General features: G+C 33.9%; 1 protein-coding gene across 1 annotated transcript; it reads left to right on the forward strand.

The window, feature by feature from the left end:
* Positions 1-1,381: 1,381 nt before the first annotated feature.
* LOC101254390 (mitochondrial import receptor subunit TOM40-1) lies at positions 1,382-12,949 on the forward strand. The gene is made up of 11 exons (XM_004240401.5): positions 1,382-1,717; positions 6,577-6,658; positions 6,765-6,864; positions 6,951-7,046; positions 7,134-7,184; positions 7,356-7,421; positions 9,463-9,564; positions 10,225-10,293; positions 10,368-10,451; positions 12,239-12,334; positions 12,572-12,949. The coding sequence occupies exons 1-11, from the start codon at positions 1,576-1,578 to the stop codon at positions 12,626-12,628; spliced, it is 945 nt and encodes a 314-aa protein (XP_004240449.1). The 5' UTR covers positions 1,382-1,575; the 3' UTR covers positions 12,629-12,949.
* The last annotated feature ends 716 nt before the right edge of the window (positions 12,950-13,665 follow it).

Here is a 13,665-nt window from a genome sequence, read left to right on the forward strand (position 1 = left end):
ATAAATTTGAATTCAATCTCATCGTATATTAGATAAATTCAAACATGATAAGATAATATCAATGTCTTCTGTTTTCGCAAATTTTATTTAATAACGAATAATATTTAGTAGGATTGTGTAAATCAATATCAATATAAATATATGTACTTATTTTTCACGCAATGGCGATATTTTAAAGAATATGACATAGATAGAAGTGATAACTGCAGTTTCAACTATTTTATTGGAATGTAAAAAAAAAATCAATGTCATATTTTGATGCAACAATATACACTTACGTGTCAAACTTCAAGATTTAATCTTGATCGGGCGTCATAGCATATGATTGTTCTACAATCTCTTTGTTACAACCCTGATCCGTCATGAGTGAATCATTTGGTCGAGCAACCAACTACCAACCCAAACTCAACTCATCAAATAAATTCAAAAACAAAATCATGAAATAGCCGTTTGAATATGCTCCATTCTCAATAAATATAGTATCTATACGCAATCACAATATATTGATAGAATCATTAGCTAGTTTTAGTAATATGAATAGATAATAATAATTTAGTAAGCAAATAATACAAAAATAGTATGTGTGTGCGCATATATATATATATATATATATATATATAAACTCCATGTAAAAATTTACAATTTAAGAGTATTTATATACTTCGATATATAAGTAGTAAGTATATATTGTATTTGTCCAATTTTAGTTGTTATAGTTTTCATTTATAGAGTCAACGATAATAGTACTGACTAACATTTTATATTGTATTTTTTCATCATATTGAGATGCAAAAATATAATTTATAGTACTTTTCATATAATTTTTGAATATCTAAATTTTTTGTTTAAAATATCAAAGCAATGTATTTTAATTTAACTTTAAAAAATAATTAAATATTATCTTTTAAAAGATGTAACACGATAATTTAAAGTGAAGGATGAGGTATCATATATTTTGCAAACATACATATACCATTTAAATCACATATATTTATCATAATCTAATATATATGTTTTAGAAATATTAACGTGAAATACACATGCAATGCAATAACATGTCTAAACAAGTATTTATATATATTTTTTAATTTAATTTTTACCATTTTATATCTTTATCTGTCTTAATTTATGTGATATTTTTTAAATTTTGAAATTTAAACAAGTCTATTTTTAATCATAAATTTTTCATATATTTTTAAATTATTTTGAATTGTCAATTATTATGATTTATGATACTTTTTACATAGTTTAAAAATATATAAATTCCATTTCATAAAAATTAAAAGTTTTACACTTAAATTTTTGATTAAACTTTAATTCTCGAAAAACTAAAAATATCAGGTAAATTGTACAAAGTACTTCCACATTTCATGTGGAAAATGAAGCCACTCAAAAACGGGTCGGGTCTACCGAAGTTTTAAGGGTTTTATTGCTTTCTGTATTTAGGCGAAGGGTTTTACTACTTCTCTTACTCTACTGAGCTTTTCTTCCTTTATAGCCGCAGTCAGGAGGAAGAAGAAGGAAAACAGAATCAAATTTCTTCCTTCTTTTTGTTTATTAATTTATTTTTGTGCAATGGCTACTCTCATTCCCCCGTCAGTTATAGTTCCACCGGCGAATTCAAAGTCGGCGGCTGTCGAATCGGAGAAAGAGAAAGTTGATTACCTGAACTTGCCTTGTCCAATTCCTTATGAAGAAATCCATCGTGAAGCTCTCAGTTAGTATTTTCATCCTTTTACTTCGCCTTTGATCATTTGTTGCTATTAAGTTTTAATGAATTCGGTTTTGTTGGAGATAAATGGATGTATTTGATTTATAAGGATGTGGCGGTATACTTGAAATGGTTTGGAATAGGGTGGATTAGATGTAGAGGATTTATGTAACCGGATCCTGTAATTGAGAAGCTCTCAGTTTGTATTGTTGCTATCGTTTACTTCGCCTCTGATCAATTGTTGCTTTAAGTTAAATGAATTCGGTGTGAGTTGAGTGAAATGGATGTATATGATTTATAAGGATATGGCGGTATAGTTGAAATGGTTTGGAATAGTGTGGATTAGATGTTGATGATTTATGTAACTGGATCCTGTAATTGAGAAGCTCTCAGTTAGTATTGTTGTCCTTTTACTTCGCCTCTGATCAATTGTTGCTTTAACTTTTAATGAATTCGGTTTGAGTAGAGAGAAATGAATGGATAGGATTTATAAATATGTGGTGTAGTTGAAATGGTTCGGAATAGATTGGATTAGATGTTGAAGATTTATGTAGCCGGATCCTGTAATTGAGAAGCTCTCAGTTGGTATTATTATCATATACTTCTCGCTTATGATCAGTTGTTGCTTTTAAAGTTTAATGAAGTTGGTTTTGAGTAGAGAAATGGATGTATAGGGTTTATAAGGATGTGGCGGTATAGTTGAAATGGTTCGGAATAGAGTGGATTAAATATAGAAGATTTATGTAGCTGGATCCTTAATTGAGAAGCTCTCAGTTAGTATTATTATCATTTATTTCTCGCCTATGATCTACTGTTGCTTTTAAATTTAATGGAATTGATTTGAGTAGAGTGAAATGGACATTTATGATTTATAGGGATGTGGCAGTATAGTTGAGATGGTTCGGAATAGGGTGAATTAGGTGTAGAAGGTTTAGGTATCCTGTAATTGAGAAGCTCTCAGGTAGTATTGCTATCATTTACTTCTCGCCTATGATCAGTTGTTGCTTTTAAGATTTAATGAAACTGGTTTGAGTAGAGTGGAATGTATGTATATGATTTATAAGGATGTGGCGGTAAATGGTTTGGAATTGAGTGGATTAGATGTAGAAGATTTATGTAGCCGGATCCTGTAATTGAGAAGCTCTCAGTTGTTTGTAGATTGCTTTGCGTGTTGTAAGAATTGAAATGTGATTTAAGTATGGAGTTTTAACTTTTAATGTTATGTTGCCTCTAATAGTTAGGGATATGGTGCAAGTCTGTAAGAGATATACTAATGATATTTGTCTAATTGACAAAATTACTGACAAGTTGATCGGAAGCTGGAATTGTAGGATGGGAAGTTAAATTCATATATGTATGGTAAATATAACTTGCATAAGAAGGAAGGTGATGCAAGAAGACACACTCTAGACATCTAGATTTTTAGGTGAATGACAAGATAGAACAAGATATTAGATAACTAAAATAAATGTAGAAGATTTATGTAAAGGATCCTGTAATTGAGTAATAGTTGATTTTCTGTTATCTGCAGATTGGGTTTCTTTGCGTTTCTAAAAATTGAAATGTGTTTTGAAATATGGAGTTTCAACTTTTAATATCATGTCGCCTCCGATGGTGTAGGAATTAGGTTTCATGGTGCAATTCTGCAAGATATATAGAAACGCTATTATCTTATTGACAAAATGACCGAAAAGTGGATAAAAAAAGTTGGAATTGTAGGATGGGAAGTTAAGCCATAAACCATATATGTATCCTAAATATAACGTGCATAAAAAGGAAAGTGATGCGAGAATGACACAATCTAGACATCTAGATTAGTCTTCTGGGTAATGACAAGATAGAATAAGATATATGATAACTAAAATAGATGTAGAAGATTTATGTAGCGGATCTTGTAATTGATCAGTATTTCATTTCTTGTTGTCTGCAGATTGCTTTAGCGTGTTCTAAGAATTGAAAATGTGATTTTAAGTATGGAGTTTTGACTTATAATATTATGTCTCATCCAATGGTGTAGCTATTAGGTTTCATGGTGCAAGCCTGCAAGATATGTACAAATGAAATTGTCTTATTGACAAAGTGACAGACAAGTGGATCGAAAAAGTTGGAATTGTAGGATGGGAAGTTAAATCATATATGTATCGTAAAGGATAACTTGCATAAGAAGGAAGGTGATGCGAGAACACAATCTAGATATTTAGATTTAGACTTCTAGGCAAATTACATAATATAATTAGATATAAGATAACTAAAATAGAGGACTCTTACAAGCGTGTAATGCGGCAAGGAGAAACCTAACAAAATGAAATTAGTTTTGTAGAGTGGTTGTAGATTTTGAGAGGAACAATGTTATATGATAGTGAATGTTGAGTCTACAAGGCCACATATATCCTAAGATCAATGTTACTAAAATCTAGATGTTAAAATGAATGTGTAGTTGTAGAAGAGCTTTTGAAAGGAAAGAACATGATTTCGTACATCCGAGGAATAATTTATATGATGGTGAATGTTGGGTCTAAGGGGCCATGTATATCCTAAAATCAGTGTCACTAAAATCTAGATGTTTAAGTTAATGTGAAGTCGTAGAAGAGCTTTGAAAGGAAGGAACTTGATTCCATACATCCAAGGACTAATTTCATAAATGTTTTGTCTATTTGGTGCACTTGAGGTTCTTATATCATATGTTTTTGTTGATTCTCTCTCTCTCTCTCTCTCTTCTTCTTCTTCTTCTTTCTTTTTTTTTTTTGTATAGCTCTTGCACAAGGGAGCTTTTATCAACAAAATTATTCTGTACTTGATATAAGAAAATAGATTAGGAGTGATCATGTCCTATAGAGGATAAAATTAGCACATGTAGAATGCCGAAGTAAGGCAGTCTATGATTGTATGACACTATTTTTTAAGGGAGAATAATAAGTTTGTAGTGCTGATTGGGGTGAATCCAGAATTCCAATTTTTGGTGATGTGAAGTTGCCATACATGGCAGTTGATGTTTCTTTTTTCTTGCATATTCCCATTTTTGCCACCAAACTCTTATTTCTAAGTCCGTTCCCACCCGGGCCCTCTGTAATTGGTGTAACCTAATAGTAGCTTTGTATGAATCTCTTCTTGCCACTTATTAGATTACCTTTTATTTAATATTCCCTCCGTTTTAAATTAATAGTGACTTCAACTCAAAAAAATTAACCCTAAATATTTTCTAGTATAAAATTAAAGTATGCAAGCATTTCATCTATACCCTCATAGTTCTTTTGTGTTTAATATTGTTCAATTCTCAAAAAACTTCTAATAAGTTAAATGGACTGAATGGAATACGTCATTAATGTACTTCAATTATTATTTATTAATATCCTTGTAAGATTGTTATTAAGTTATAATATATGTGAAGGCTCTAAATTGAATTTATAACTATTATAATATACATTTACAATCATTGAAACTTTTCTTGTAATAGATGATTCTATACAACATACCTAGTGTATACAACATGGTACCTAAGTATTATGTGAATTACAATGTTACCAGTTTGTAATCGACAAAGGGGGTCGGGGGTAAATTATATATGATCCTAAACAACAACGATATATCCAGTGTTACAACAAATGAATTTTGCAAAAACTCTTGGCACATGAAATAATGAGTGAAATTAAAACATAATAAATGTTGAAATAAAATTTATTTCTATCTATAACTAAGAAATTACATGCTCACAAATTCATAAAAATAACAACAATTTTTATTTATGATCTTCATTGAATTATAAGATCAAATTATAATTTTTTTTACATATTTTAAATCAGGTTATTTAATGAAATGTCATATCACTTGTTACATTTTGATATTTTCTAGTTCTCCGGCCAAATTTACTTCCTCATAAATAATTTTTTATTTAAAGTTATCTAATTATGTGATTAAGAATTTTGACAATTATGAAGACTTATCAACTAGATATGTTTGACCTGCCATTAGATTATATTAGTTATAAAGTAAAAATATGGTACAAATTGTACTTCTTTAATTAAAATTACTACTTCTATATTTTGAGTTTAGGTCTGGGGCTTTGGCTTTGGGCTTAGCACGACCCCCATGGAACTAGTATAGAACTACATATGACAATCTGATGATGGAAGATAATAAAGAGAAGATGAGATTAGCTTGCCCCCACAAGGATGATACACAGAAATTGAGAATAAAGAAGATGAGATAGACCTAAAACTACATGGACAGGAGTTGTATCACAACACGTACAATCTCTCATAATCATGTGAGCTAAGAATAGAACACAATGGAAGTGAGGATCCATATATGTGATAACACTAGTTGGGACTAAGGCATAGTTATTGTTGTTACACTTACATTAGGTGTTTTTTTCAATATTCATTGTATTCTAGTTAGATATTTATAGAGGTATATGTCTAAGATTTGGAAAAAATTGTTTTATATTTAGTATGGAATGAAATGGGCTTGCATAGAGAGCAAAATGGATAGAAAAAATTCTACATCTGACCTCAACTGGTTTGAGATTGTATAGTTGTGTGTTTGTTGTGAATGCTCTAGGTTTAGCAAGAAATACTGCCTCTACATTCTAATTCAACCTTGCATTTGGGAAAAGACAGTGTGCTAATAGTTGTTCGATTCATTGTGTGTAGATGTAAAGTTGTGTCCAGTAGTCTTCTTTATCAAAACCTGGAGAGCTGGTTGTTGAAACCACTATAAAGTTAAATTACTGCAGTGCTTCTACTGCAGTTATAGTGTTTCCTTTCATGTTCATATTTAGTCAGCTTTGGTGCTCTTAAATGTGACACTCCTATATTATTGTTATTGTTTTAGTGAAGGAAATAACTAATTCATGTCTCTATTGGCAGTGTCTTTAAAGCCCGAGCTTTTTGAAGGACTGCGCTTTGATTTTACCGGAGGACTTAATCAGAGATTTTCACTGAGTCATAGGTAGATTTTCTATACTTGACCACTATCTTATTTGTAGCTATGTTCCTCCGTTGCTTGAGGGGAAGAGGTGTTCTCTTAGTGATAACAAATGTGTACCTTTTATCAGTGTTTTTATGGGGCCTACAGAACTTCCTACTCAGTCTGCTGACATCGTCAAAATACCAACTGCGCACTATGAGTTTGGTGCCAACTTTATAGATCCACAGGTCTGTAGTTGAATTTTATTTTTCTAAGTGGCTGAACTCATTGAGGATCAAATAGCAGCGACAATGACATCCTACTAATGCTACAGATGATGCTTATTGGGAGAGTAATGACAGATGGTAGGGTGAATGCTAGGGTGAAGTGTGATTTGTCTGAGAATCTTTCATTGAAAGCCAATGGTCAGGTATTAAATGATATCTGCAACTGTTGCTTTCCCTTCCATAATTATTTGGAGCGACTGTATGTCTCATAATTACTATCTTCTTAACAGCTGACTGGTGAACCACACATGTCACATGGCATGGTTAATTTTGATTACAAGGTAATTATTCACTGTTTATGGAAGGATATTCTTGCATATAATTCATTAGATTTAATTGGGCTATTCTGGTCACTCTTTCTATTTCATTCAAGTTGTACTATTCTCATACTATGTGCAGGCCATTTGACTTGGGAATAATGATTGTTGTATATTTTCGTTGTTGTTTATAAGGGTAAAGACTACAGGACCCAATTTCAACTTGGCAATGGTGCATTACTTGGAGCCAGCTACATCCAGGTATTGTTACTCATCATTGCTGTCAATACTTATTTTTATTCAATATTTCCATCATGACGTTCAACTGGCATTTTCTCCCTAACTGTTATTGAAAACGTTTTCTTGAGATGGTTTATCGGGAACAACCTCTCTACCCCACAAAGATAGGGATAAGGTCTGCATACACCACTTCATCCTCCCCAGGCCCCACTTGTGGGGATATAGCAAGTTTGTCAGAAAGTAAATGAACTTTTCTCAGTCCATTATGTATATGAACTGTTATAATGCGTCAGACATTTATGTCCTCAAATTACACGAGGTATCGTAAAGTTTCAAAGGTTCAGTAAATTTTGTCTTACTTGATACGATGAGTTGGAATAGTGTTTTATCACTTACAAGTATGCGTTTTTAGGTTTAAAATGAAAAGATAATAATGTGTGACATTGTGCTGTCAACTGGAATTAAAAGCCTAGTGAGTGGGAGAGAGAGCAAAGGGAACCATCAGGAGTTGTTATAGCATCAATATGAGATCAATCGTTTGTAGTTTGTGAAAAGTCAGGTTACTTAATTGGATTAAATGCTAAGAAGAGAAGAAGACACTAGTGATTAATGTGGGTCACATTCTCCAACAACTCCTTGATTACTTAGAAAATACTTTTTAAGTGTTACTTTACTAATTATTAGCTTTACCTCATCCTGTTCCCTCAACCCCTGATGACAAGAAGGGACTGCCAACCACTCTGTACTACTACTCCCTTTGTCAGTGTCACGCAACTCAATCTGCATCAACTACATACCCATTACTTTACTTAAGTAAAACATTTCCCATTTAAAGGAAACCTCCATTATTTACCTTCTCACCAGAACGATCAACTGAAATGTAGACAATTTCCACCATCATTTATTATTTAAGCTAGCCAATGAGTAGCTGAGTAGCTGTAATTGTGACATCCGTTTGATGCCATTGTTTTGGTAAGAAACGTCATGAGTTCAAGTTTGTCATTTGCACTTCTTTCTGGACAGTAATGACGGATCAATTGAAATCAACTAAAATTGTTTGTTTTGTGAGACTATATGCATTCAAGATGTGTTTGGGGGTACATAAAGGATCCTTTTCTTTCAATTGTATCCTAGCGAAGTTTTTTAGGTGGGGTTTCATTTGATTTATTGTGGATTGAATGATGGAAAACCAAGCAAAGCGCGAAGAGTGGTGTGGTAGACACATGGTTTTGGGTGTGAACGAGCATTGTGGATAGTGGTGGTTAGGCATATACGTGGTTTATTTTTTTGTAATTGAGAGTTTGTTTGATGAGGTCATCCCTTGGCGGAAGACTTCAACGTGGAGATTCCTTGTTCATAGTTGTGGATTAGCTGTCTGAACGCTGCATGGTCTATTTGTGTCAGCGGGAGGAAAGATCTGAATAGACTAGGAAAGTATGGCAAGAATACTGCAGATATAAGCCCCTTTTAAAGAGGATGGGGCCTCCCTATGTCTTTGATGGTTGGTAACTTGGATTACTCTAATTTAAATGTCCGTACTCACGTTAGCTCATTTTGCTGGAAAATGTTTTGGAATTAAAACATGAATTCTTAAAATAATTGGGCTCAATGTGTATAGGTGAGCTTCTACAGGTACCATTTATGCTCTTCTTTATGGTGAAGTTGCTTCCATATTATCAACTGTTATAAAAGGACCTTCTTATAAAAAGGTTTCTATTAGTAATTTGCTACTTGGGGTTTTGTTCCTTGGTGGCAGCTCGACTACAAAGTACAAACTCAGTGTCATACTCTATAAATTGGAGAGTTGAGACAGTAATGGACTTTACTTACTGAAAAAGAGTGGAAATTGCAAATGCTATAGCAATTTATTTTTTCGCTTTTGTCCTTTCGCACTGCGGGCATATCTGATAAGTTGGTTTGATATCATCTACCACCTATTGGTCAATCATGTATTCCTTGTGGTTCGTATTAAGTACCAGAGAATGAGTAAACTGTCCTTATTGAGGTGAATTGTGTGGTATTATGTTAGCTTTGCTAACTGAACCTTTATGTGCTCTTGCAGAGTGTCGGTCCACATTTGTCTCTGGGTGGGGAAGTGTTCTGGGCTGGTCAGCATCGGAAATCTGGCATTGGTTATGCTGCTCGCTACAACACAGATAAAATGGTATGCTTCCTATTACTAGATGTTAGATAATTTTTTATCTGGATTCGAGGCATTATAATATTTGTTCAAAAGATGAATGACTTGTTTGTGATTGAGTTGTAGTTGTAATTACTGTTAATTGTGTTGGTAATACATGGCAGCAGCTTGAATTTCATTGCTGTTTTACAAGTAGTTCTTTTTGGTACTTGCTAACTAATTCAGTTGATTGAGAAGACTTCTATTTAACTTCAGTTGAAGTGAAGTCCTTCCGAAAAACTAATATGTATCATGCCCCAGTTAGACATTTGATTGATTGCTTTGTCTGAGTAAGTTTTTTCAGTAGCTATAACATCAAGGGCAGTGTCATTATTCTCCTTCATCTCTTGTATGAATAGCTCTAGAATAAAATTGAATTGCAGGTCTTCCAGATGCAAAAGGATGTTTATTATATCTTTTTGACTTGGTATTTTAATGTTATGTCAAACAGGAACATCAAAATATTCACGTTTCACGTTTCTGAGTATAAACCCTCCCAAAGAGAAAACATATCTATTATATTTTCTTTTGTGATTTCACTAGCATTAATTTCTTGTAGTTGTCTTTTTTGTAGGTGTCTTTCATCTTTCCAGTTTTTTTTTTAATGATTTTCACATAATTCAGTGTTTGTTAATTTATCTGCAGGTTGCTGCAGGGCAAGTTGCTAGTACTGGAATGGTTGCACTGAGTTATGTTCAGAAAATTTCTGATAAGGTTGCAAGAGTCACTAGTATCTTAACAATTGCATTTTGTGACTTGGTTTTCTTGAACTCTTTTCTTCCATGCAGGTGTCTCTAGCATCAGATTTTATGTACAACTACATGTCAAGAGATGTAACAGCAAGCTTTGGTTATGATTACATCCTTCGGCAGGTAACCTTTTGTTGTAAATTCTTTCCGAAAATCTAACTTGATTTCCTGCAGGCTACTGTTTGTCTTTCGTACTTAAACTCCTCTGCATTCCAGCAGTTTGCAGTTTCCTGTTGGCTTTGAGAGACCCTTACTCGATGAAGGGTGTAGTTTCTTCCTAGTTTCTAACCTGCTACTACTGTCTTGAATCTAGTGAAAAATGAACGCTTCAAATTTAATACCTCAATATTGGCGTTTATCTTTTTCAAAATGATTGATGCAGACTCTCCAATAGATCATTTCTTACCTCGGCCCGTAGGTTAGACACCTTGCCTTAGGTTTCGACACCTTGATGGTAGAACCATTCTAGCATTATAATCCAGTTTATATTAAAGACCGATTACAACGTCTTCCATGTATATTGCATGGACTGACTTGGTGTGTGCCCGTGAGTCCATATATTTGTCGCAGCCTGCAGCCCTTCGTTCTTCTTCCTGATTTATAACTCTTTCTTCAGCTAAGATATATGTACTAGTGGTTTTAATTTTTTATTCTCTTTCATATCTTTCTGCTATGTGACATCTCATTTCTTTTTGCGATGTGACATCTTGTTTCTGTAGTGTTAAGAGTTTCAGAATACTGAACCCTGTTAGGAATCCGATGCACCTAAGTGTGGTAAGGTAGATAGTTAGGATTCTTGTGTAGAGAATCATCTCTGCTTAGATTTTCTACTCTTTCGGATATCACATGTGTATGGGGTGTTCTCCCCGAAGTGGTATACAAGGTAAATTGACCTAAATACCGTGACTCCTAATTATGAGAGAGTTGGGGAAATTCAGTGCTATTAACCTAAATGTGTAAAATGAGATGTGAGATGTGAGATGTGAGAAGTGAGAAGTGAGACTGAGATGATATGGGCATGTGGGGAGGAGGTTCACGGATGCGTCAGTTAGTAGGTGTGAGAGATTGGCTATAGCAAAAGTTAGGAGAGGTAGAGGTATGCCAAAAAAGAGCTGGGTGAGGTGATCAAACATGACTTGGCACAAATTCAGTTTATTGAGGATATGACCCTAGATAGGAAAGTACGGAAGTCTAGAATTAGGATAGAAGGTTAGTAGGTAGGCGAATGTTGTTGCACCTTATGTGGTAGAGGGAAGGGCCTTGTGGTGTTATTTGGTAAGTTCATAGTTCCTTATTCTTCTATTTGTATTACTATCTATTGTTGCATTTACTTTTTATCTGGCTATTTGGTTGTCATATTTTCTTGGCCATCATGCTTTGATGAGCTGAGCGTGTATTAGAAACAATCTCTCTATTTTACAAAGGTAGGACTAAGGTCTGGGTACATTCTAGCCTTCCTAGATTCCACTTGTGAGATTACACGGGGTATGTTGTTGTTGTTGGATAACTGTGGTGTCGGGGTCAACTTGTGCGCACCTCGACTAATTCGAATGTGTACTGACTACCTCCGACTAATACATGTACCGAGTAATCTTGTCCCACCTAGGTTTATTAGATGGATGGGAGAAATCAACTAGTGTTTTTGCCTCTTGCTGAGATCTGAAAAGTGACTCCTCAATCCTCATGGTTCTCAAATCACTTCATTGACTATACTAGGTCACCCTTGGGTGCAAAGACATGTAGAAACTTTTTGTGGGCTGCTGTTTTGCGTTTTGCAAGGGTTATGATTTATGAAAGCTCATTAAGTTGATCTTATATTTGTGACTGCATTGCGACCATGTTGGGACATCTAATCAACCTTTCTCATTCACTTTAATGTTTACTGAATCAACATTATGCGTGCATCACAGTGCCGTCTCAGAGGGAAGGTTGATTCCAATGGTTGTGCAGCTGCTTTCTTGGAAGAGCGCTTGAACATGGGTCTTAATTTCATTCTTTCAGCTGAGGTAAGTGGCATATGGATTTTACCTATTCTTGTTTTATTTTCCTTCGGATAACCGTGAAATTTCTTAAGGCAGCTAGTGCATGGATTGGAACTCTTACATTGGGGGGGGGGGGGGGGGGCGGAGCACCCCTCTTATCTATTTCCCTCCTCCATGCTTATACTTGTTGGAATCCGATCTCACAGTTTGGTAGAATGACTTTCATTGGTTTCCTAACTGTTTTCCTTGTCACTTTTTCAGGTCGATCACAAAAAGAAAGACTACAAGTTCGGTTTTGGACTCACAGTCGGAGAATAGAGGGCAGCTTAAACAGGGATTAGGTAGCACAAGATTAAAATTGAAAGCATCTTGACAAGTGATGCTTTTTCTCAGCGATAAAAGAATCAAAACATCAGTTTTGTATTTTTATCGAGCGACATTGGTTCTGAACCATACATTTCATCTACTGGTGCAACTAGTCACTGATAGTTGATATTGCAATTTCGGTAAATTCTTTACAGTTTAGAATTGTAGAGTTTACTTTATTTTGATAAAGAGATCTACCATTCTCATTTTACTGGATGCTATGTGCTTAATAATTCTATGGTTAAAATTTAATGTAAGAGCAGAGATTTTGAAGATGTTTGAATACCTGCTATCTGAAAACAAAGGGAAGTCATAGTTTAGACTTCAACAGAGGTGACATTTAGTAATTTTCTTCGTCTAGTATTTGTGATGGTGGGAGATAGCAGGCGTCTAGCGAAATAGTTGAATGGTTCAGATACAATTCTTATAAAAAGAAAGTGTCAATCATTTATGTCTGTTTCAAATCAGTTAGAATCGATTATATGAATTTTTTATAGTTAATTTCTGAATCTCTTGAGATAATGTAGTCGGTGTAATACTATATAGCATGGGGAATTATCAAGATGGTAGAATTAGGTAGAGGCTTAAGCTTTTATCAAATTTTTAAGGATATGTTGCCCAGAAATAGTATGTGATTTCTTTCCATTTATTTTAGTTTTTACAAATAAAATTATCTAGTATTTATTGCGAGGAGGAAACTAAGTATGCAATAATTGGTTCGAATATCATGGGTTATCAAAAAGGATAGTGATAAATAATAAAGGACGAAGCAATTGTAATAAATGGATATGATTCAATTGCATACATTATGACATAGAACATGCACGTGTTCTTTAATTTGATTTAAGTTGGAATCTATATAATTTAATTTTTAAATATGCACAATTCTTGGATAATGGGCGAAAGTTCAATCCAACAATATCGCGTGAGTAAAGAAGGGCAATGTCGCTTGTATAGCTCTTTCGTTGAGTGCGCGATCATGACAGGAC

The sequence above is a fragment of the Solanum lycopersicum genome, chromosome 6 (genome assembly GCF_036512215.1).
Source record: "Solanum lycopersicum chromosome 6, SLM_r2.1".
Lineage (NCBI taxonomy): Eukaryota > Viridiplantae > Streptophyta > Magnoliopsida > Solanales > Solanaceae > Solanum > Solanum lycopersicum.

Coding starts and splice junctions, on each gene's coding strand:
- LOC101254390 (XM_004240401.5), top strand. CDS start 1,576: ATGGCTACTCTCATTCCCCCGTCAGTTATAGTTCCACCGGCGAATTCA. Junction 6,865..6,950: donor CCAACTTTATAGATCCACAG/GTCTGTAGTTGA, acceptor CTAATGCTACAG/ATGATGCTTATTGGGAGAGT. Junction 12,335..12,571: donor ATTTCATTCTTTCAGCTGAG/GTAAGTGGCATA, acceptor TCACTTTTTCAG/GTCGATCACAAAAAGAAAGA.